Source organism: Lytechinus variegatus, chromosome 8 (genome assembly GCF_018143015.1).
Source record: "Lytechinus variegatus isolate NC3 chromosome 8, Lvar_3.0, whole genome shotgun sequence".
Taxonomy (NCBI): Eukaryota; Metazoa; Echinodermata; class Echinoidea; order Temnopleuroida; family Toxopneustidae; genus Lytechinus; species Lytechinus variegatus.
This window is the reverse complement of record NC_054747.1, coordinates 3,589,003-3,615,604: the sequence shown is the minus strand read 5'-3', so window position 1 is coordinate 3,615,604 and position 26,602 is coordinate 3,589,003. Positions and strand designations below refer to the sequence as shown.

The window sequence follows — 26,602 nt, the reverse complement described above, 5'->3', positions numbered from 1 at the left end:
ACCTACGTGAGGCACGCATTTACAGAACCCAACCTTACAGCGGTATGCATTTTTGTTTGTCGATTTCCCGCCATCCTTGGTTGTGACATCATTTCCATGTTCACATTGATACGCGTATAATAATCACTCATGCTGATAACGCTCAGTATCAATGCATGCTAAGTACGGGTTAAGCATTAGATTTTTTTGAATCAGAACACACTCCCTGTTTATATTTGAGAAGGGCAAATACGTAAGTGATGTATAAAATGATAAATACGAAGTTTAGCAAACATATAAACTAAAGAGGGGAATCGTTCAAACTTTATTGGTCTACATGGTCTATGCCCTGGACCAAAAAAGGGGATGTATGGGGTATTTGCCCTCCCTTTTTAGTTTAAGTACTTTTATCACTCCCCGATAAAGGGGTGTCCTCTTGTGAAATAATGAGAATGGATAGCTGAACCATTTTTTTAGGTGAATAACTGTGTTTGGTCAAACTAATTTTGTGGGGAATTATTAGTGTGCATTTATTTTAGGGAGAAATAACCACTTTTATCCCCTTATAGAGGTGAAATCCTTCGTCGAGAGAGCTTTCTTTTTTGGAAGCCGGAAAACCCAATTCCCCCTTTTTCGGATTGTCAAATATTTTTTGGGAAGCAATTCAGATTGACTTATGCAACCCTGCATCCACCTCGGGATGGGGGGGGGGGTGACTTTGACGAGAACGAATAAAGAGCATTTTGTACAGCGTCATGACAAGTAACAATCGTTGTTTAAAGGTCAAGTCCACCTCAGAAAAATGTTGATTTGAATAAAAAACAAAAGAAATAGTGAGTGAATGACATCATCGACTCTCTCATTTGGATGTAGCTGGCTCGTTCATATAACTGTTTTTGTGATATGAAGCGAAACTTTGAAATGTCATAGCTTTCTTATTTTACATCCGATGATGAAATTTTCAGCGTTATGCTTGTTGAATTTTTCTCTTTTTATTCAAATCAAGTTTTTGTTGGGGTGGACATGTCCTTTAATATTTAAGGGCACCCCACACCTTAGTACTGTTCGCGATCAGATTTTGGAACAAATTGCATTTTGCTCATTTTCTGAAAATGTGAATGGAACATATCATTTAATTAGAGGTTTAAATTAATTGAACGAATACTGATACATGTATAAACATTGAAAGATTGCAAGTAAAGGCCAATTTAGTTTCAAATCCTAGCCAATCGTACGACTGCCATGACGTCATTACGACTAGATATGAAATTCGCTTTTACTCTAAGGATGATAGCATAGTCACAGATTTGAACATAGGCATTCGTACGATGATTTAGTACAATATACAGTAATATATTCCAAGTCACAATGTTAGCATCAAATTCTACTACATTTTATTCTGAAATCGGGTCGCAGACCAATCGTAAGGTGTGCGGTCGCCTTTAGACTGGCTTTAGGAATATGCAAAAGCCTTTGATAGCATGTTGCCCCTTTAATCATACATTCATTATAATTCATGAACATTTATGTGGATTTCAACATTTTTTTATTTTAAATTGATTCCAACCAAATGCAGTTTTATACAAGACCCTGGGAGCGATTTTTATAAATACAGGGGGCGTGGGTTTGGTAGAATAATTTTACAAGGAAAACAAAAGTTTCACTACAAAATGAAGGGGACTTTTTTATACTTCTACTTTTTAGCATAGCTACCTCATTTCTACGGGGTGCTGTATAATGATTGTGAATAAGACACGCATCAACCTCGGGCAAATATTGGGGGGGGGGGGAACTTCGGCACCCCCAGTATCTTCACTCCCTAGGACCTTCTTGGTCTAATACCAGCACCAGACCACAGATTGGGAAATCACGTGGAGTCCAAAAATGCAGCCTTCAAGCATGCATTTTAAGCATGACTTTTTTGTCAACATTTTACAGAAATATCTTTTTAATCGTAAGTTTTATGAAGATGTCGATAGTTTGTTTTTAGGTTACCCTGCTTTCCTTCTAGAAGCAAATTATGTAAGAGAGTAATTGATAGAGATTAAGAATTTCGAGAAACAATGAAGGGAGGGGGGGGGGGCAACGTGATTTAGCCTTAAAATTATTTCTTGGCCTTGGGCGTATTTAAGTAACAGGCCTTGATTTGTCATTTGGACCACTCTCAGCTGTAAGCTGTTCTTCCAGCGGGCCCTGCATAACATAATATGTTACTATTACCCTTCTCCATTCTAAATGCTGAGCGCCAAGCAAGAAGGGAGAAGGTCCCATTTTTATCAGTCTTTGGTAAGACTGGGCCGGGGATCGAACCCACGACCTCCCGTCCATGAGGCGGGCGCTCTACCACTGAGCCACCATTGATGTCTACTTAACGTTAAATACGTACTACATAACTCTATCTAGGCCGGGGTATTTTTGGAGTTCCTATGGCCGGGGGGGGGGCCTCCCAGCCCCCCCCTAAGATCTCGGCCGTCGACCGCGCGATCTCTGGAGCATAATCTACAAGATTGTATAGTAATTTATTTCATGCGAATCGCTATTAAGTGATTATGCTAATTTATGTGTAATTAGTATGCGAAATCATACTTTTCCCTTTAACTCCCTAAACAAAGCTCCAAATGTGCTAGTTTTTGGTATAAAAACTATTTTTGGTGCCCTTAGCAAGTGCACATGAAAAAATTGTGATATCAAATCATTTTCTTATGTATTATATTGTTTTTTTGCAATTTCTTATGTATTTCCTTGTTTTTTTGACCTTTTGTTTTTCATTGTTTTTTCAATGAAATTTGTTGGGGACTCTTCTGTGATCATAAAAAGCATAAAATGAATACATTTAGACTAGAAAAACTAAAAATAATCATACATTTATGAATTTTGGTTGAAAACACAATTTGCATTGACTTTGTACATGAAATCACGTTTTTGAGCAATTTTCGGTCTGACATGCACTTACATAATGTTGCGTAATTTCGGAACCACGTACCCGGGTGACGCAAAATTGGTCTCAAAAGTTGCGTAAGACTTGAAAGTAAAAAGTCAGCGAGCGGCGCGGTCAAAAAATTTCGCACGACGAAAATATCACGCGATTCGTTGAGGGGGGGGGGCCTCGGAGGCCCCCCCCCCGGCCTAGAAAGGGTTAAAATAGACATCAATTTATAAACATTAAAATTCTAGGGCGGGAAGATTCCTCATAAAGAATCAAGAAAGAGACATTTCCCTCGTAGGCCCTAGGCTACATGTGAGCAGGGGGGGATCCTGCTTTCGCTAATGGGGGGGGGGGGGGCTTGAATCCACATCTTTCCCTCGATTGGGCGCTAAAATCTTACATTTGTTTTCCTGCCTAAAAATTAGAATTCTCAGTATCTTACCTATTTTTCTTACAAACAAGATTAGGTATCTCATGATGCCCAAATAAATAAAGCAAGCACGAAGCGAGAGCTCAAATATGTTTCGTACATAAAACTAAACATTCTGGGAAGGTTGATTAAATAAATGATGTACAAGATACGTATGTAACTGAACAGTTACTGTGCGCGCGAAGCGCGTGCTGACATTATTAATTTTCTGTTCTGAAAAGGTACCTATAATAAGGACTGTGTGCTTTAAAGCCTGTGTATAATCTCGGGATGAGTAAGTAACTAAACGATTGTCGCGAGCGCGAAGCCAGAGCCGAAAGTACGGAGTTTATAACACCCTCCCCCCAAAAAACAAATAAACAATAAATAAAAACATCAAAGTTTATTGAAACAAAAATGCAAAAAGAAGCACTCTTGGAAAAAAATGTGCGATTTGCAACCCTTTTGTTCCGTATTTGGAGTTCTTGAGAAAAAGGATTCCCCAAAACGATTGTTTACCTGCTCAAGAACCTTAAATGGTTCTGTTAAGAGCCTAAAAGTTTACAAGTGGCTGTTTAGAACCTTATAGATAAACTTTAAATGTTCCAATACGGAATAATATGGAACCCTCAAAGAATTTTTTCAGTCAAATTTATCCAATCCAATTCATTTTCATCACAACTCCTACTTCTTCCCCTCCGCTTTCTCATATATTTTCTTTTAAGCAATTTCGAAACTTTTGCAATTACTTAAAGTCTATAAGTTATTTGAAAATATTCTGTTGATTCATATCAACCCCAAAAGTATTAATGATTTTATATTTCTTCATGCTTTGTATATTTGTATAAAAATTCTATTTTAATTCCTTTATTAAGTATTACTGTAGTATTGTTTTTCTATATGTAAAAGTTCGGTAAAATTCAGCTCTTGCTTCAAACAGTCTTGAAATAAAATACCATTATCATTATCATTGTCATTATTATTATTATTTTAATTGTTATTATAATCATAATTATAATTATATCATTATAATTATTATCAAAATTATGAATTATAATTATCATTATTTTTATAACTAATTATTATGATATTATTATCATAATCATTAATTATCATTAAAATTATTATTAATTTTATTTAAATTTGTTAATCAGTATCATAATAATACGATAATATATCATAATCTTACCTCTTTAAGCAGTCCTCTTAATTCCATTTCCTGTTCTCTCTCACTGTATTTGCTACTTCTTTTTTCTCTTTCTAATGCGCTTAGAAACTGTTGTATTGAGCGCTATATAAATGTTAATTATTATTATTATTAATAATTAATCATTATCATAATTATTAGCTATTATTATTAATTATTGCTTATTATTATCATTATACTACTTCCCTACACAGATACATGTGTGTTCAATAATGTTTTGGAAGCAGGTACAGATTGGGCTAATTCTAAGGGGAAGTTCGTTCCACAGTTTTGGAGCTGCTTAGTTAAATGCACAGTCTCCAAGATTTGCTTTGGTTTTAGAGTAGGGTATTTTCAACAGGAATCTATCCTTATCACTTTCCAGGTTCTTGACGGCACTTATTTGTTGCTTTCAAAATAATTAACCATTTGAAAACAAAGCTAACAAGTAAGGATTATTTCCTTGAAAATTGATTTTACAAGGTTTGAATTTCAGTCTGTCTCCCTCTGTGGATCATTTTCAATCAACACTTTTTGACTGTAGTCACGTAAACTACGTAGGGGTAAACGAGAGCCTGCCATTGATTTTCTGCAAGTGTGTTACCAGTCTTTCTATGGGGACACGTGTATTATTGTCATTTCCCATTGATTTGTGTACATTAGACGTAAAGTGGGTTTGGTATGCGCGGATCGCCAAGCATCGACTCTCGCCGATCGCTTTGGAATGCCCTTCTCCGGCAACCCTGTCCCTTGTGATATATTTATATTATCAAGTTGTCACGGACATAGTGATTCATCCATTTTGATCGCAGCTGGGTGGTATATAACCAAAAAAGACGATGGGGAAAGAGGAAACATCTTTTACCGAGTCGCTGAGCGAAGACCAGTCGACAGCGAGCGCAAGTAACAATATCAACGGGCGGGTCGTTGCTGCGTGCGATAGCTTGGTGATGGCGGTTTGGGATTTTAGTGAGGCATTACGTACGGGAAAAATTGATATTTTGGATGTTTTACTGATTGCTTGGCTTGTTTTAGCCACTTGTGTGTTCCTTGGATTTACAATTTACGAGAATAGCAAGAAGAAAGAGGAGAAACTTGACCAAAAGGGCAGGAAAAGACAAGGAATAAGTAATGGTGTCCGCGGAGATGTCTTCAATTCAGCGGGGAGCTCCTTGACACACAGCGGGCTACCGTCGGCAGGGCGAGATAGCACAGATGGTGGTGACCAGTACGAATGGCTGAATTCGGTGGTTGCTTGGCTTTTCACTCAACATTCTCAGCAGTCCCCAGGCCAAATTGCTTCTTCCTGGCTTAAAGCACTCAACGATGAATCTAAGAAACATGGCGTAAGTTAATGATCTATTTTTCTCTAGATCTATGATGGTGATGATGACATTGAGATTGACAGTCATCAGTAGGCCTGTACTGCAGTAGGGTCTAGTACTAGACTAGAGGCACACGGCCAATATGGGAGACTGTCTCCCATGAGACAGATTATCTCCAATATCAGAGACTTTTGTGAAGAATTTGGGTATCCAATTTCAGAGACAGTTTCCAGTTTTGGAGACCAATTTCCTTTCTTTACATTTGCTACAAAAAAGGATTAACTTGGCGGCAAATAAAAATGTGATAAGCAGATTCACCGTCCACTTTAAAAGTGCGCCTCTACTGATTGACAGTGCAGTGCATATTGATAATGATGCCTGGGCCCTGGTGATGATAAATGATGATAGTGATGATTGATGGTGATGATGATAGTGATGAAGATAACGAGGATGGTGATGATGATGGAGATGATGTGACGATGACCATGATGATGACGATGTTGTTAATCATGTTTGATGGTGAATTGGTGATGATTACTAGATGCCTATGTTAGTAGAGATACATTCTGTGCAAGCCTTGTTGGTGAGTTGTGGGCGATTGCCCACAACTCACCTGTGGGTGCAGCAATGTTCTGCGAGCAAATCAGACATGCGAGTGCTCCTGTGGGCAACTGCATGCGAGATACTGTTCACATTTGCAGGTGACCTACAGGCGACTATAGCCTATAATATAGGCAGAGGCTGCAGTTATTGTCTTTGCTGGTATGCTGAACCATGCGATACGTCTAATGTGGCAAAGACAATATCTGCTGCCTCCACATAGATCATAGGCAAACAAGCAACATGCTGGTCTAAAAAAAAGTCAAATTGCGAATTGGTGATGTGTTTTTAGAAAAAAATTCAGTTGGCCTGTTTCTTGACACGCATCTACTTCAGCCAAGATCGAGGTCAACAAACTAACTCTGATCATCTTTGAATGTGGCATGAAGGTCCATTATCTTAAAGCAAAGCCGCTTATTGATTTTGGTGTGGGGGGAGACTTCGTTGCCATGGTAACAAGAGTTTTTGAGGAAATAGCAGAGATGTCCTTGAGAGTGCTCTACCAGCTGCATTTCTTCTCCAATTATCTTCAAATTTGTCATGACAGTCCATTATGGTAAAACAAAGCCGCCTAATGACTTTGGAGTCTCCGAGTGGGTGGAAACATGGTTGCCATGGTAACCATATTTCGTGGAAAATTTGGTAAAACCTGTACATGTAACTTCTGCCTTTTTTCCAGTTTGTCTTAAGAGTTGGCACACAGAAGCAATATGTATAAGATGAAGCAAAGCTCTGCCTATCATTTTTGGTGGGGGTCTTACTCTTAGGGTTAGGTTTACAAAATATATCCAGATTACTCTATAATTGTATTCCCAACAGGTGATACTGGACAATACTTTAGGTTCTGCAGAGTCATACTGCTACGTCACATTATTGTCATCAAATTTGGTACCCACAGGCAAATTGTGGGCAGGATCATTGTCACTAAGGGTATGGTATTTATTTGTCAATTTCTGTGTGAGCTCTATATATCGCAATGACGGATGATGCGGTTTGTTCGGGGGATACATGTGCTTGGCTGCGCGACCCGCCAAGCATCTCTAGTTTCATAATGGAGTGTGGACCATATGACTTGTGTACAAACGTGGCCACAAATTTTGAAATAAAACTATTACATCAGATTCAATCACAGTCATAAAGTGTAAGTCACAAAACCAAGGAGACTAAAGTATTTTGATGAACAGAATCTATCCAAAGAGTTGGGTAATTTACTGTTATTATTATTCATTGACCAATTATGTAAAAAGCATACAATACATGTACATCAGAAAAACAATTACAATTTTACAAACATGGGAGCAGCAAATGGGTCAGGGGGCACAAAAGTGAAATTCAGCACTGTTGCCCGGAGGCATTTGCCCTCACACATAATTTATTGTCTTACACAAAATATTGCACATTTAAAAGTAGGAATGCAAAGGAAGGGGGGGGGGCAAACAAGAATATTCAAAGGAAATATGTATTATGAATATACCATTGCAAAAGCAGCAGTAAACACCTCTGTGCTTTAATGCTGATTGTATTCATGGCATTATGATTATGTAATTATTACAATAGGTGTCATTCTGCATTACACTTCCTAAAACTAGTTTACAGGAAACCAGATTTGAAGATCGCTTTGCTAGTGTACCCATCTGATCACACGAAACTGGTTTTGAAAATCGCTTCACGTAAAGCAATCTTGTTGCTATGGGAACGCTCTCAGTGGGATTTTGGATGACACGCTTTGCACGAAATTTAAAACCGCAGTGTACATGTAGGCATTCTACACACAGTGTGTCAAGCAGTGCGCTCAAAATGTAGGAAGATCTTTTCCCGAAGAACCATTGTGTCCTCACTTAAATGCGAAAACCAGTTTAACAAGGCAGAGTGATCTTGAAACGTCGAAAAATGGTTTTATTAGACGGTTTGGAAGATCGCTTCCAAGATCACTTCGACCGTTTTCATTACACGTTAAACTACAATGTACATGTAGTTTCCAGTAAACTAGTTTTAGTTTAGTTTAGTTTACTCCAACGATGTTGTAGGACGAAGCCTGTTCATCGATCAAAGTAGAAATGTCTATTGCTGCTCTCCTTCAGACATGCAGGAAGGTACATGTAGTGAGCAAGGTGTCTTCATCTACCATTAAGCATACACGTATGTACAGAGTACACCATACACGTCTATGTTGTACAGTGTAGTTTTAACTGACAGATTATTGCAATTCAATCTGATTTGTTGAATTCTTTCTGCCTCTAACCACACAATGCTTGGTTTATTTACCACCTCTCCCACTACATGTAAATATTTTATGGAGTAAGAATTGAACAAATGGTTAGTAATTCAATTAAATTTCAATTCATTTATTTTACATCCTTTAGAAATATACAAACATATACATACAATATGAAACAACAACAAAAGATTAAAAGAGTTTTGAATCACAGTATAAGCAATAAAAATGGTAGAAATATAAAAGAAAAGAAAATGTAGCGGATGTAGGAAGTCATGATAACCATGTATTGTATGTACACAGATACTAAGCACATTACATGTTGTACACATGTTGTACTGTAGTTGGATGTTTGGCAGATTGAGAAAAATTCTGTCTCTGAAAAAATACATGAAAATGCATGAAAAGATATGCTTACTGTACAACATGTCTACTCCAACATACTGTAGTTTATGTGATTAAAGACATGTTTTGTATACTGTTACAGAATGGTAGACTTTAGAAGCAGACACCACCCTTTCATTAGCCTGCTTGCTCTCTTGAATACCACTCTCATATCACTCTCTTCATCTTCTACCACCATAGCTAAGAGCCAGTATCCATGGCAACCGCATCTCACCTGTAGCTGCAGTCGTGATCGCTCAAAGCATCGCCACGATGCTTGCTTTCTTGCTCCATGGAGAGCAGTAGCAGTGAGCATTTGAATAGGTCCTCTTTAAATTTTATAAGTGCATTGTTCTGTTATGTCTGTACGTTTGCTATTAGACCTTGTATCAGGGATTTAATTGAACTGAAGAAAGAGGAAAAGGTACATTGACGTGTACATGTATGATACTCCATTTAAAAAAAAAAGTGTATCAGGCATATAGGTAGAAAGAGATGTGAAAGAATGAATTAATGAAGTTAAAAGATAGGTTTACGTAGCCTATATGTACAAAATTAAAAAAGAAATAGGAAAAGGGTACACAAGGAGGAATAATGTAATCTTAAAACAGGAGAGGAAAAAAAGGATAAAGATAATGATATTAGAAAATTAGTAATAAAATGATGATGATGATAATAATGTTAATAGTTATAATAATAATGATGATAATAATGAGAAGAAGAAGAAGAAGGAGAAGAAGAAGAAAAAAAGATGAGGTGGAGAAGGAGGAGGAGAAGGAAGAAGATATACGGAGGAGGAAGAAGATAGTAGGAGAAGAAGTAGAAAGAAATAAAGAAGACGAGGATGATCATAAAAGTGAATTTATGGAACATATCATGAATGAACAACCTGCAATACCAAAAAAGGAGGATAAAAACAGATCCAAGAAAGTGGGAACATGCTATGTAATTGTGAAAAAAAACATATAAGATTCATAAATGAAGTTAGTTGATACAGGTCTATGGATCAAAGAAACCAGAGGGAAAGACATGTAGAAGCATTGAATTTCACTGTACACTGGTTTCATTTGACCTGATCTAGTCTGCAGGCACAGACCCGTGGTTTTTGCAATTTGCGTTGTGCATAATTCAGAGTCTGAACTAGTGAGACTACATGTAAATTCACAATGTACATGTACTGTGGCTGGCTCTTTTTAAATATTTGACTCAAACAGAGTCTTTGGAGTCTACATGTAGTCTTCACCATAGACCCGTTGTTTGAAGTGTCAAATGAGTCTGTGCTTTCAGACTATTAAAGTTTCATCAATGCCATAGGGGTTTCTGTACAAAGAAAAAATGACAAAATCTAGAATTATCAAAAGATCAGAAATCCCCTGTATTACCTTGTAATTGTATTTTATATGTTGTCAGATATCCTTTTACTCATCAGGGGTAGATGTGGAATTACTGGGTTCATTGTAAAATGGTGTGATCCTTTTTCAAAATTCTGTTTGTTCCAGTACCGGGGTATTTACATGTATATATCATTGGAGATATTCATTTATAATTAACATAGGGTGAAAGATTTTTTGGTGAGGAGTACAATGAAATTCCTTGAAGATTGAAATAAATTGATTGTAGCTCAGAAGAGCAATATACAGATACTAAATTGTGCCAATAACATGCAAATAAGTGATTTTTTTTTAAACACTGCTCCCAGTCACTTTAAATAATTCAGTGATTTTTCCTTACACCACAACTTTTAATGTGCACACTTTTTCGTGCAATTAGGAATTCATAACTTTTCAGCAAAAAAATTGTCTGAGGTTTTAATTAGCTTCATAAGACATCATGTGAATTCCTGTAAATGATTCTTGTGTATTAAAAAGTGGTATATTTAATGTTTTCCATTGCACACTGTAATTTTTAAAAATATTATTAATGTGAAAGAATGCACTCTGCATAATAAAATTACCCGTTGCTCTGCCGTAAAATTTTAAGCAAACCCTGAACAGGTTTTAAAAACATGCACACTGAAACTGTCCTCTGATAATGCATTATGAGTATCATATTCCAATCCAATCCAAATTCATCTACATGTACATGATCATACTGTACAAGTATTTGGAACGGCGTCTCTTTCTTGCGGTTTCAAAGCGATCACCTCCATACATTGCAACTTTCATCAATTGGAAAATGAAATTAAAATGGAAGTCAGAAATATAATTGCAGTCAATTGAATTAGTGGATGACAAAATGCCTACATGTAGTACTCAGAAGATCACATCACTGTACACTAATAATAATATAGCATTTATGAGGCGCCGATCTATCTAGTTGCCTATTCAGTGGCGCACTATATATTACCCCGGCTGTAGCTCCAGCTGCAAATGGTGCATGGAGCATTCAAGGAATTAATCCTGCCGGGTACCCATTTACCTCACCTGGGTCAAGTGCAGCACAGTGTGGATAAATTTCTTGCTGAAGGAAAACACGCCATGGCTAGGATTTGAACCCACGACCCTCTGTTTGAAAGGCGAGAGTCAGAACCGCTAGACCACGACGCGCCCATATACTATACAATGAATACTCTCTTTAATTTGGCCTGCTATTAACAGCGGGTAGGCAATGTTCATATGGGTCAGTTCCAAAATGGGGGCAATTTTCCATTCTCATTCATGTACTTGAAAATATCAATTTGGTCTTTACATTCTTCTACATATGTAGGTGGGAACTATTTCAAAATTAATGAAATTTACAATGTTTGTTTTATTTTCAATAAGAGCGACACTTTTTATCATGTAATGCTTTATCTATTTACAATTGGAAATTCAGAATATGAACATAATGGATCATTTACACTGCAATGATAATAATAGAGTACCATGATGCATGAACATGTGTGTCCCATGCAATGTAATGGTTTTGTGGCAATGGGTGGGCACCATTAACACACAGATCCATGTACCCATTGTGGCAATTTTCTTTTAAAAATAAAACTGCATAGTAAATACATGTATGACGTGTTAATAGAGCTCTGCATGAATTATGTTGGTCAACCCAATTGCCAGAATATGACTTGATACTTTACATACTTTGTAGTAACTTGCATGTTAGTCAAATACCATTACCAATGCAACAGACCTACTGTATGTACCTGAAGCATGTTCTCAGTAGGCTTATCTTCTTAAGATTGGCATCTGATCTGGTAATCCAAGCTGTGCTCTTGTTTACAGCGATCTGTTGTCACACATTATGCTATTATTCCACCCGTCGTTGATCGCGTCATACGGCTGACCCTGTCAGCGATTCAGACGTGCTCCAGAGGGGGGCGGTATAGTACCCACGTACAGTACCAGGGGTTAACCTGGAAAGAATGCGTGGCATTTGCGCTGACCCAGTCACCACACTAAATCGTACAGTGGATTACGCTCTTAGGTCTACATGTACTTGCTTCAAGCATGCATTATTTTGGTCACCGCTTGGTGAAAAGTAAGAAAATGCATTGAGCAAGAGAAGAGGGCGAAAGCAAATCAGCTGAATTTTCATGAATTATACATGTTACTGAGTGTTTGTTTCTGTTCAAAGCTTCTTGTCCTTTTATTGGTTTTTCTTGATATATATGTTTTCCGTGCAGTCCCAAATGTGAATTGGAGGATTTTGTTCCATACACTTATACTTGTAGTAGTACATGAAGCAGCCATGATCTAGGCCATTTAAGCAATTTTCTGCTTGTATAATTGACATTGTTTAAACAAAAATTTATGGAATGATTTGATGAATTTTTTTATTTGCAGCATTTTTTTCTTGGTGTGTGAATAAAGGACTTTAATAATAATAATATTGATAGATTGGTACTATACAGCGCAAAATCAATTGAAATTGCTCTATGTGCTTTGTACAAATTGCTCTCCAATATAACAGTTACACCACAACTAAAGTAAAGGTGTTTTCAAATGTCTAAAAGATTCAACAGAAGTACATGATCAAAGTTGAATTGGTAAACTACTCCATAATTTGGGACCGTGAAATCAGAACTAGCTTCTTCCCTGATGAAACAACTTTCGGAAGGTGTAAAATTGAATTTGAATTTAAAAGTTTAAATGACTTGGAGAACTATTACATATATTAAAATAGAAAAAACAACAACAACTCACTCCAGCTTCTTGACTGTGTATAGGCTTCAAAGTGTGATAACTTTGTGAAATTAGAGGATTGCTATTAATGAAAAATTAGGTAAATCAGCAATCATAAAAGATATAAACTTTTTAATCTCAATCATTTTTTATTTATTTGGTGGTTTGACAGATGCATTTGTCAACATTTCCTGAAGTATGTGATTTTTATTGCAACAAGATACATGTACAGTACATGTACTTTTCTTTCTTCATTAACATAAAGATTAAATTTGAATGAGTAAATATAGGTTTTTATATACTTGAAAAAAGTTTGTATTCATTTTTAACCCTTCAAACAGCCAATTACATGTATCAAACTGATTGTGCTCATTAATTCAATCTTGGCAATTTGTTGATACTGTAGGAAGCGTTTGCTATTGCTGGTTTTAGATTCATGGATTTGAGTTTTCAATTCCTTTTAGAAATGCTGATGGCACCTACGGTTGTACATTTGAATGGTCAAGGGCAACTGGGAGAGAGAGAGAGAGAGAGCCATTCAGAAGAGCTCACGAGAAAAATGAAAGCTTGAAGGCCATGACAAAATAGAAGAGACTTTTGTCAGTATAATATTTTTTAGTGATATCACCTTGGCCGACGCATTGACATAATAAATTATTAACATCCCTGTGAACACAAGGGCTTTTATAAAACCCAGGACGATTGCACAGCATACACACACACACACACACACGCCTTGACACGCACCCACACTACTTAATATTCACTGACATGTATTCTCCCAGGCACACCTGCATAGATTCAACACCTACATCCACACACCCACATTAATTACTATTCTCTTACATGCATTAATATTCTCCCAGGCACAACCAAACAGATATAACACATACACACGCACGGACACACACCCACACTAATTACTAATGACTTTACATGTAATGTATGCTTCTCCATGTAGGCACATCTGTTGACACACACCCGCACTGTATAGATACTATTGACTCACATGTATACATGTGTGCTTCCATGCACACCCACACTTATATCATACACACACACTTTGACTCACCCACACTACTATTGACTAACATGTATTCTCCCAGGCCCACCCGCCCCAAAACACACATACACACACACACACACCCTCACACACACCCTTACATCCCTCACAACATGTTGGCACACACCCACACTACATGTAACTACTATTGACTTACGTACTGTCCAAGGCACACCCACAAATATAACACACACACACAAAATCATAGTCTACATGTACATGTAGGTTCAGACACAAATTTTGGGTTGTCAGAAGTACGTGATAATGTGGATTTAATTATTCAGCTTACTGGGGATGCATAGTATTGTGAACTAAACTTTGCCTAGAGTATCTGATTTAATACAGCAACTCGGCATTCATACTAGTCTTCATCTAGACCCACTTGTTGATTTATGTCAATTAGGGTCTGTGCCTGAAGACTACTCAGATAGTGTAGAGCAACAGGTATGCATGTAGGTGTGAAGGAAAAGAAGAAACTGTATGATTAAAATGAGCGTACTACAGGGTACACGTGTAAGCTAGTGAATCGTCAATGCACACTGGTAATTCCATGCTTAAACACCCTCTTGTACTCTCTGTTGGAAGCTGTCGACTCAATTCAAGCTTGGTTTTTAGCAGCGCTAAACCTCCCTCAAATGCATGGGCCGGTTGTATTCTTGTGCATCGTCGCTGGTTCACCGATGCTAATTAATTTCCATTAGCTGGAAGCTTTACTCCACAAGTGCATTGCTTGATGTACATTCATGTACTCCATGTAGAAGTTCACTCTGCGTGTTTAATGTACTGTTGCTCGCAGCCTCTATGCAAATATTGGACAATGTACTAAACTGATGTAAAATATTCACAGAGACAAAAAAGGAGATGAAGGAGTAAAAGAAGGAAAAGAGGAGAGAAGGAGGAAGAGGACGACTCAGAAAAGGAAGAAGAAAAAAAGAAGAGGAGAAGAAGGAGGAGAAGAAGTAGTTGTAGTGGTAGTAGTAGTAGTAAGTAGAAGACGAAGAAGAAGAAGAAGAAGAAGAAGAAGGAGGAGGAGGAGAAGGAGGAGAAGTAGTTGTAGTGGTAGTAGTAGTAAGTAGAAGACGAAGAAGAAGAAGGAGAAGAAGACGAAGAAGAAGAAGGAGAAGGAGGAGGAGGAGGAGGAGGAGGAGGAGACTTTTTAAGATGTGGAACAAAGAGAGATAGATAGAATTTAAAGAGAAAAAGAGAAAAAAAAACACAGATACTGGTATAATAAAAAACAAGGGATAGGGGATGAAAACTACATCGTGGATTTTCAAAAGAATTTAAAAAAAAGGGGGACAGAGTGGCTAAGGGGAAAAGTTATTGATACAAAGAGTACGAAATGGGTCAACAAAGAAAGTTATAACAGACAAATTTCCCAGAGAAAGTAAAGAATGCTTTTCACACTAAGTTTCAATCTACCCGAGACAGCACTCTGTGCATGTTTAATGTGCTGTTGCTCTCAGCCTCTATGCGAATATTGCACAAAGTACTAAACTAATATATGCACTAAGACAGAGAAGAAGATGAAAGAGGATAATAAGGAAAAGAGGAGAGAATGAGGAAGAGGAGGATTCAGAAAGAAAGAAAGAAAAGAAGAGAAGAAGCAGTCGTCATTGTCGTAGAAGTAGTAGTAGTAAAAGAAGAAGAAGAATAAGAAAAGAGAGAGAGGAGACTCAAGATGAGGAACAAAGACAGATAGATGAATTTAAAGAGAGAAAAATAAAAAACAAGGGATGGTGCGTGAAAATTACATTGTACATCTATGTAAATGTAAAAAAGTGCATTTTCAAAAGAATGAAAAAAGTGGAAAGAGTGAAGTTAATGATACAAAGAGTATGAAATGGGTCAACAAAGAAAGTTATTACAGACGACTTTCGCAGACTAAGTTTCAATCTACCCGAGACGGTAGGAAATCTCGGTGAGAAATGTTACAGCCTCTAGACATGTATGGTGTGAACACTTCACACTCTGACACCTGCTTGATACTATGAGAGATCATCTAGGGATTCTTCACACTAAAGACTTTCATTGAACAGCAAGTAGAGCATATGGTTCCCTGCTGGAAATCTTGTATTCCAAAAGATATCCTGTATTAAATGACTGGAAAAAGGATGATCTTATAGAGATTACAGTTTGTTTTTTAATAAATGAGAGGGGTATGAAAAAAAACAATATAGGAAGTAATGGTGACAAAAAGAAGGAGAAGGAAGAGAAGGAGAAAGAATGGGAGTAAGAGAAAAATAGGCTAAGTGTGGAGAAAGAAAATAAACTGAACAAATAAGAGAAGGAAAAAGAAGAGGAGTAAAAGATGCAATGAAGATGAGAAGAGGAAGACATATCTGAACCCCTGAGCCTGTTAGAAGCAAGGGTCAAACATCTTTCAATGCATATGATATTTCAATCCAATATTGATATTAATAATCACTTTTGATATATCTCGTTAAAAGAATCCTATTTAGATTGGGAGCATTCACAAAAAGGTATTTCATTGAAGCTTGTGGAATCCCATTAAAAATTTGGTAACAAAGTTTGGTGGTTTCAATTAATTTTGTTGGAATCAAATTTCAAATCAAACAGTAACAAAAAGGAGTTTTGTTGCTTTTTTGAATTGTAATCTTATGAAGTCACACCAATGCTATATTATGAATATTAAATCTAATTTGCTTGTTGCTATAAATTTGAAAGGTATTTGCCAATGTCTTGAAAATATGAATAAACCTATGATCTATTAATGTACGGAAGGATTGGGAGATACATGTAGGGAAATAAAATGCACTTTAAATCTTGGGGGAAAAATCAAGCTTGAGCTCTGGGCAATATTGCTCCTGCAATTAGCAAAAGAGCCCTGGAAAAAATTATCATTTTCCTGATTTACTTGTAGGTTTCCTTGCCTCAGAAGCAATCTAAAAATAATGCATTATGATAATTGATGAAATCTTCTCTTCCAGCTTCTCTTTTCATTTGAATTGCATCAGGATATTTACAAGGAAAGGAAAATTATACCATTTTTATAACAGGATAAACATATCAATGTCACTAAACCTCTACTGCATTTTTTTTGCTTTCGACATTTCTATTCGCATTTACCCTTTTCCTTTTTCCTGTACTGTCATAAAAAAGGGTTGATTGGGAACATCCCATTTTTCATGTTCGTATATCAGGGGAGAAAAATTACAGGGGGGGGGGGGTGCTCAGCCAATTTCACCCCTGGACTGCTCAAACAAGCCATGGAAATATTGAAAAAAAGACCCCTAGAAGATCATTCACTAATTCCATATAAATGTAATAATGATTATAATGATATAGGATTTGTATAGCGCATGTATCCACCTTGTGAGGTGCTCAAGGCACTCCTATATTACCCGGCTAAGCTTGTCTACCGGTTCCGGTGCGCACAGCTATTTGAGGAATTACTCCCTGCCGGTACCCATTTGCCTCACCTGGGTCGAGTGCAGCACAATGTGGGTAAATTTCTTGCTGAAGAAAAACACCCACCTGCTTCAAATTGAAAGACGCGAGTCTTATTCACCACAAGACTACGATGCTTCCAGATTTTATAAAATAGCACATTGTTTCATGCCTTGTTTAAAGTTTTTATGCCATAAAATCTTTGTGATTACACTTTTATAGATATATTTTGGTGGAATTGTACTATGCCAAATGTGCAGTTTCATTCATGAAAGCCAGATTCAATAATTCTTTGGTTGATAAAAATTGGGGAAATCCATTCCCAGTTATGTAAAATTGTGTTTCGCAGTGTCTGATTAATAATTATCAATCGATGTCCCAATTTGGATTCACAGTCAGTATGAGTCTGTTCATGCATTTTATAATTAGCTATGTGGAGGGTGTTTGATGGGCGTCGTGTTGCTAATTTGACGAGGATTAATGACCAAGTGTCACACTGTTTCCACTCGATCCTGTGTGTTTTCTAGGGGAGAATTTTTATGCTCATATGCATGAGTGTTTAGGAAAAAGCACAGTAAATGTTCATATACTGTGCATTTGATTTCTGTGATTGTGTGTTGCTTTTTTCATTTTAGGCAATTTCGATTATTACATTTATATGATGAAATGATGAAAATGATGAAAATCCATATTTTATTGTTAGATATAGACATGAAATGAAATACTAAAATTTGCTTGGCCCAATTATTGATCGTGGGCCAGGCAGCCCACTCTGCAGCTCCAGATGGACGAGGCTCTATCCCTTTTTTTCATTGAATGCCAAACAGGGTAGCAACAATTCCCATCTTTTAACGTTTGGTCTGACGCAGCCGGGGTTTGAACCCCCGACCTCCCGGTTGTGAGATGGACGCTCTACCAACTGAGCCAACACATATTTTAAACATTGTGCTGCACTCAACAACCCAGAGGTGAGGTAAATGAGTACCTAGCAGCAATTTATTCCTTGAAATGCCACCGCGCTGTAAAAGGCTGCGGGGCTAAAGCCAAGGTAATGATATTCAATATAGGGATGCATTTGGCAGTGATTATGTACTACATGTAAAGCATGTTGGTATTATTAGTATTATAAATATATGTGATATTTGTTGATACAGTAATTAAATGTTTCCTTTCTTTTTCCTTTACATTTTCATCCCTCTTCCCCCAAAGCAAACCTACTAAAAATAGCCTCCCTCTTCCCTTTTAACATAATGAAGACATGTAACATCAATGCAATCTCAGACTGTGCATACCAACACATAAACCACAGTCAGAAAGGGTCTCCTGTTATTAATTGACATTGTGTGCGTCTATTCATAAACATTCAGACAAACGTCCATTTCACTCATGCGCGGCCTCACACATCGTAGATTTATTGCTGTGTGTTTACGACTGTCAAGAATCTTTCATTCATTTGCTAATGAATAAATCCAGGGTCGTCTCTCTCCCCCACGCTCCCTTTTAGTTGGATCTAAACTTAGCACCAACCAGAAACTGTGGGCGGTAGATAGTCTGACTATAGGCGGTTTCAAACCGCCTCGATCACAAGAATCCCCGTTAAATTACGAGAACTTTTTAAGGCTAAAAAATACCCGTTAATTATTCTTGCATTCACACCGCCCCGAAACACATCCTTCGGGATAAGTTCCCGAAGTTACGAGCATGCGCAGTATGGTCTGATAAGCAGGCAAGGCGCGAAATTCAAAATCACTAGCCCAGCAGCCACCCACGCCGCCGCGCCCAACGACACGCTGGGCTAAAACTTCCCGTAATTTGCTTTCACATCGCCAAAATACCTGCGACCTTGGACAAATCCCCACGAAAGTTCTCGTAATTTCGCCAAGTACCTACTATTTAGCGGGTATTTTCTTTCGGGGATATTACGCGTAGTTTGCTTTCACATTACCAAAATACCTGGTATTTTCTGATCGGGGTAAATTTCCCGATCAGAGAATACCTGGAACTGGCGAACTTCGAGGCGGTCTGAAACCACCTATTGTTGTCTTGCATAAAGATAAGGGTGAAGCTATGTGATATGTCAGTCATTTTGAATAAAGAATTGAGTAAATTCCTTTCAGTTTTCGTTTTTTTTTAGCAGCACCCCCATATCATATTTTTTGCTATCATAAAGCTGGATTTCAAATATAAGAGACTTAGACCTCGTTGTCATCTACTCTCTTAAATTAGTTTAATGGAAACCAGTTTAATATGTAATTGGAACACTCGATGTGAAGTTAAAGGTATTGTTTAACTTTGTGAGCAGCCGATTTAAAAAATTCTCAAACCAAGATGAAACATGTGTACAAGTGCATGTATTAGAACTAATAAACCCTGAAAACAACCATTATTGAGAATGAAAAGCTAAAACTACAAGGCAAACCCCGATATTGTAAATAGGCGTCTTATAGACGCCTAAATAGTACACATAAGTGTATGGGATGAAATTAAGATGGTGTTTCCGGTCACTTTATATTTCACTTTTTGAAGCACTAAATAATCATTTTCGAATGCAATTTTTTCTGGGCTTCATTTCTGGGACATATCACAGATACAGGTGACAAGTGTGACCTTCTAGCTCAGATTTTTTAAAAGTCAAACCAATGTTAACTATCACTTTAAGAAAGCTGGTCACTCGTGATGTGGTTTTCAAGATCTCTTTGCCCTTTGAGGGTACAACCCTTCTTTGGGAAGCAATCTTCGCATGGTTGAACATGCTATTTCATTAATGGTGTACCATTTTGAACAGTGGACTCATTGATTCAAAATAGTAGAGTCATGAATAAAATAGCGTGTTCGACGATTATACAAGCATCAATTTGGCGCACAGTCACATAAGCATGCAATAACACACAATTTCTTTATAATTAATGCAGTAATTTTACGTGAGATCTGTATAAATCATGGGTTCAACTAGCGGTTTTCAAAACTATCTTTGTGAATTTGGGCCAGTGAGACAGTCCAAGAAACATGTTTGCACATACATGAATGACTGTCTGCGTTGTCTGAAAAGGGTAGCACCCATATAAAAAATAGCCCTATTAATAGTTCAATAATAGCAGCAAAGCCTATATCCCTATAAAATCAAATGAACAAAGCTGGACCAAGATTGTAGTGAAAAATGTATCCAGGCCTCTATCAATTGAGCGTTTCAGGGGTGAAATTGCCCTGAGCTCTTGTATAATTTTTCCCCTGAGCACGACAGTGTTACAGCTTCTAAATATTCACGTGGATGTCATTCTTCTGACCCCTCTATTTTATTCTGGTCACCAACCTCTAATATCAACTTCTTGACCACTACCGAGTGTTGATTCAAGGTGATTTACCCGTACACTCCCTGAAATTGTATAGATTTTTGACACAGCCCTTTTCTGAACTACAAGTACTCATTTAGCCTCTTGTTAAAGTCTTGATTATATCTTGGGATTATGGACTAATCCTGATGGATTTAGCACGACTTATTATCGAAGGCGTGTTGTACCGAACGTAACTGAGCCGCTTATGGGATCATCTTTCGTTTCGAAGTCGTGAGTGTTTTGCGTGTAAGAGATTAGGGGGAGAGAGAGAGTAAGGGGGATTTGCAAAGGTTACTTTCGTGCATTTTAAGATATATCCTGTAAGAATATCTTTTAACAGTTAATAAACATTCATTTCAATTATTTCAATTATTCCAATTATTAGCTTTCATTGTGTGAACGTGTAATCCACAATTCATATTTCTTCAAATCTTTCCATTTCTTGATTGACTCTTATTCAATTATTACACTGATTACCTATTTTCATTATTGTCCCTATTATAATGGAATTGTTCTTATCAACAAATTTATTATAATTCACTCTAAAAATTAGAATGTTAAATCAACATTTGAAAGGTTGGAGGAGTGACAACCTTTTCCAAATGTTACATCCAACCTTGTATAAAGCTGAATCCAACATTTTAAGTGTTGGGTAGAACCATTTAAATTGGTAAATGCAACATTTAGAAAATGTTGTCACTCCTCCAACCTTTCAAATGTTAAGTTAACATTTCTTGTTTTTAGAGTGTTGTTTTTGTTATTGTCCTGGAAGGAAAGAAGTTTAAAGCATCCCTATGGCTTCTCCACTGTTGTACAACGGGCGTTTTGGTTACAGTTTGTTCATGTTAACTTGTAAAATGGCTTATGATGATGTTCCCTTTAAACATTTTTTCTCTTGCCTTTTTTTCACCTTCCTTGACTGTATGAAATATCCCCATGACTTAAAGCTTGGCTTTTTGGTTTGCTTGATTATGTTGTCATGCACTAGCATTCTGTACCTACATTGCTGATGATGGTGTTCACTTTTAACATTTCTTTTAGGCCTAGTATTTTCCTACTTCCTTGACTGTATGAACTTCAGAGCATCCCCATTGCTACTATACTTGGCATTTTGGTCAATTTGTTTGATGGAACTTTCAACTTCGTTGAGGATGATGTTCCCTTTTAACATTTTTGTCTTTGTCCTAGATCTTCCCCTTCCTTGACTGATGAACTTCAAAGAAACCCCTTGGTTTTTGCTCATGGCCTTTTGGTTGGTAGAGTTAAAGGGGAAGTTCACCCTGAGAAAAAGTTTATTGTAAAAATAGCAGAAAAATAATAAAAATATTGCCGAAGGTTTGAGATAAATTCATCAAATAATTAAAAAGTTATTAGAATTTCAATTATTTGATTTGTAACGTCATATGCGAGCAGTATTCCTACATAGCGAATGGTAAAAAATCGATGAGATGTCATTTTTTCAGAAAATTGAGAATGGTTTTCACTGTACCTATTGTATATCAATGGACAAATCATTTCACACCCGATCATGAATAGAAAACAGAAGTTATCAGGAACCATAAAAAATTTGAAATTCATGCATTTTATATTACATAACACATGGGGCAGCTGATGTCACAAATCCAAAACTTTGAACTCTAATAACTTTCTTACTCTTTAACGGATTTTCCTCAAACCTTCACCAATATTTTTACTATTTTTTCTGCTATTTTTACAACAAAGTTTTCTTCAGGGTGAACTTCCCCTTTAATGTTCACTTGCAATATGGCTGATGATGATTACGTTCCCTCATAACATTTTTAATTCTCTGGCCTATTCCCCCCATCCTTGTTGGCTGGAAATAAACATGTATGAACATAAATGCAGCCCCAGCATGGCTACTACACTTGGCCTTTTGGTTAATTTTGTTCGGTGGAAATTAAGAAAAAATTTCTGGGGCTACTTTTTGAGCCAACCACCCGTAATTTGCTACACTTTACAGATTACACAAGACCCAATTGGAACTTCCAGCGCTCTATTTGCCATGTTGTTGGTGAAAATCACAGTGAACCCCTTTTTATTTTTTCCTGTGTTCTTTAATACCCTTTTCATAACCCTATCTTCCAATTAGCTGCCCAAGAGTAATGCGGATAATTCAATAGAAATTGCGTTCGCAAACTCCGAAAATAAGCTGCATTATTTTTACAAGCGCCCGTCCTGAAAAAGGCGGATAATTGTCATGACAACTGGACACGCCCCCTCCGATGCGGTTGTGTTGGAAAAGGGTGACCTTGTGACCGTACCATGGCAATTATCCGCATTATTTGGAAATGCGTTCATAAACTCAAAATCTTGTCCCGATGCTGCTATTATGCGGATAATAGCAGCATCAGAATAATGCGGATAACTCTGGTCCTCCTCCAATTTTACGACCAAATTATGCTGCTATTAGCCGCATAATTGGGTTTATGAAAGGGGTATAAGCCTTCACTTGCAAAAAATGGCTGTAGCATATTTTCAGATGTAAATATAGTTCTTCCTTTTCTATAACACTGTAAAACTTCAGAGTATCGCCATGGCCTCTGCTTATAACCTTTTCCTTTGCTTGTTCATGTTCTTTAGCTACATGGCTGATGATCTCCCCTGTTACATGTTCTGCGGTCTACCTTTTCCCCTTCCTTGAATTCATTAACTTCAAAGCATACCCTTGTCTTTTTGTGAATGGTCTTTAGGTTTGTTCATTCATGTTCACTTGTAACATGGTCAATGTTCTTGTTTGAGTTTTTCTCTCTTAACTGGTTTTTCCCCTTTCCTTTTTTGTAGTTTGTCATTTTTTTTGGGTATGAAATGACCTAAAATCTGTGGTGAAGTCTCGTGAAGACCTTTTTTTTTTGGGGGGGGGTGTCAACTGGACTACAGTACATGTGTATGAAGTTTCCCCATGGCTACTAAACTTGGCCTTTTGTTTTTAATATTTATTCAGGTTTTATACGAGTAGTAACATGGCTGAGGAATGGAGTTCCCTTTTTTTGTGGGGGGGGGGGGCTAGTCTTTTTCCCTTCCTTGACTGTCTGTATGAACTTCAAAGTATCCCCATGGCTTTTGCTGATGACCTTTTGGGGTTTGTTCGTTCATGTTCACTTGTAACATTGCTGTTAATGATATCTATTAGTCTCAAATTAAGACCCTTCCTGCTGGCCTATGAATAAGGGCTTGGCTTTATACACTGAGGCTGTGTTCATATTTTTTGGGTTTTATTCATAACTAAATGTATACATTTTTTTTTATACAGATTTGGTTTTTGTGATGTTATTTTCAATTCCATTTTATTTAATTATAATAAGTACTACATGTACAAAAAAGAATTATAATAAATTAATTATGATGGCATAGTTGTAGTACACATTTAGTTTGTCTTTTTATTTTTTCTTGTATACAACATAGCAACATAAATAATAAGTTCTTCACGTTTTTCCAACAATACCACAAGGGTAACACAGCTACTGCTGCGTGATGTTTGCCTGTAAAAAGGCAGACCGGGTGGGATTTGAACCCATGACCTCTGGATTACTAGACCAGTGTCATAACCATTAGACCACCGGATGTTGAAGACTTTAACAGCGAAAATGCAGTTCATGGTAATTTTGGAATGCATGCAAATTTCAATGTAGATTTCATTGGCTACCATAGGGCCACAAATCACAAAATAACACAAAACACACATTGCGCTTGTACCACCATAGCCTTTACTCTTAGAAAAAAAACATTAGGTTGTTGGTTACCATGTGCACCTATCAAATGTTGGTTTAAAATATAATAGCATGTATAAAAAAAATAAATGGAGATTTTTCTTAACCAACAGTTGGTAGGTTCATATCTTAACCAACCTGGCAGGTTGGTAAAAAAACACATTTTTGAGAAAAATTTGAAAGGTCAGTATCGGAAAGAAAAGAAAGAAAAAAAATGAGTAAAATGTTAGTTTGATAGCTAAAGAACTGTAGCTTTAAATTTTATCATTGTATGCTCCAAAACATACAGGCTTATTCTTTGTTACGTCTTAATTGTAAAATAAAAGTTCACTGCCCCCTCCAAAAAAAGTTGGTATTGTGACTAATTTTTAGTGAAGAAGTCCAACTTTTTTACAATTTTGGATCAAATCACCTATTGATGGTAAACATCTCAACCAACCCTTTTTGGTAATTTTTTTTCTAGCCAACTATTTCACATACGTGTACAATAGAATAAAGTACAATGTTGGTTAAAAATTGTACTTTTTTCGGCAGTGTGTGAACGCAGTCTGAGCCGTTTACGTCAGAGCAGTGATGTTGCATTCCCCGGCAGTCATGTCATGATGACTGATTCTACGGTTCAACCCTAAAGCTTGTTGGGTAATCAAACCAAATACCGTGTCTAGTCTTCTATTAAGGACAAGGCCATATCAAGCAATATGGAGGGATTTTTTCACAGGGGGTAGAAATACTGTAGGCCTATGATGCTTTTCACACTGCACATATTTTCCTTAACCCCGGGAAATTGGTGGGGCTAAGGGGGGGTGGTCTTAGCCCCACCAATTTCCCAGGGTTTAGCTCAGCCCACTTTGGTTTCACATTAATAGCAAAGTGGGCTCGCCCAGTAAATAGTATGGTACTATCTGGCCCTGCAAAAGAGCAGGGTTAGCCGGTTTATCGAGGTGTTAGCTATCACCACAAATGAGGTGCTAAGAGATGCAGTGTGAAACAAAAGTGTACTAAGGAAAAGTGGAGCTAAGCATTAGCCAATCACAGAAGTCGAAATTGCACGTTAATCACGCTCTGTGGGCAAAATCATCAATATTCATGAGGTGTGAGATAGTCCGGGGTTAAGGCATTAACCCTGGCTAAGCAATTAGCATTGGGTTGAGAAAGACAGTTTGAAAAAAAAGATGTGGGATTAGGAAATGCAATGTGGAATGCATCTATGTCGTGTACATATTTCCAAGAAAACTTTGAGCTCCAAGGAAGCATAACAAACAGTACACAATGGTAATTTTGCATTTAATATGAAGATTTGAAGTATCTGTTGCACCTATTGGATTGACTTTTGGCATATCTTCACTCGAATGAATGCAACTGATTTGAAATTCTCAATAGGCGGTGCTGCACCATCCCGGGTTTGCTCAATATTGAGATTTTAGCCTGATTGGCCCTCTTCGCGATTAATCTCGAGATTCAAAAAACAACGTCTCCACCATCACAAGAAGAGCGATTCCTGCTCGAGCGAGGCATTGATGCATTATGGTCTGCTGCCGTGAATAAATAATCCAGAGTGCGTCTGCACCTGCGAAATAGCGAGATAATTCGTAAAATAGCGCGCTATTTTGCAAATGGTCCCAAGTTGACTTGGGATTTCAATATCAAGATCATTCCTACGACACTAGTGTGATAATTGTGTCTACATTACAAATAATCTTGAGATCAGGATAATTTGCCGGATCAGAAATAGCGTGCTAATTTGAAAACTCGGGATGGTGCAGACGGCCCTAATGGGGGGGGGGGGTGGAGCCGGAGAGGGAAGGGGTTACTAATGCCTTCAGTTACCTGATGCGTTCATCTGTAATTGATGGCAAAAATTTCAGTATCTTTTACATGACTGTGAAAAGGACCATGACAAGTGTAAGGGTATGACGGGAGTTACCCGGA

At 37.3% G+C, this 26,602-nt stretch overlaps 1 protein-coding gene and 1 non-coding gene across 2 annotated transcripts in view; one reads left to right on the top strand and one right to left on the bottom strand.

The window, feature by feature from the left end:
• The first annotated feature begins 5,157 nt into the window (after positions 1 to 5,157).
• LOC121419835 (phospholipid transfer protein C2CD2L-like) overlaps positions 5,158 to 26,602 on the top strand; it is a 100,689-nt gene continuing 79,244 nt past the window's right edge. The window contains exon 1 of the mRNA XM_041614297.1: positions 5,158 to 5,846. Within this exon, the coding sequence (XP_041470231.1) occupies positions 5,340 to 5,846 (507 nt within the window). The 5' untranslated portion in view covers positions 5,158 to 5,339. The remainder of the gene's footprint in view (positions 5,847 to 26,602) is intronic.
• On the bottom strand, positions 24,457 to 24,528 carry TRNAT-AGU. The gene has a single exon. It is a non-coding gene; the product is annotated as a tRNA-Thr (tRNA).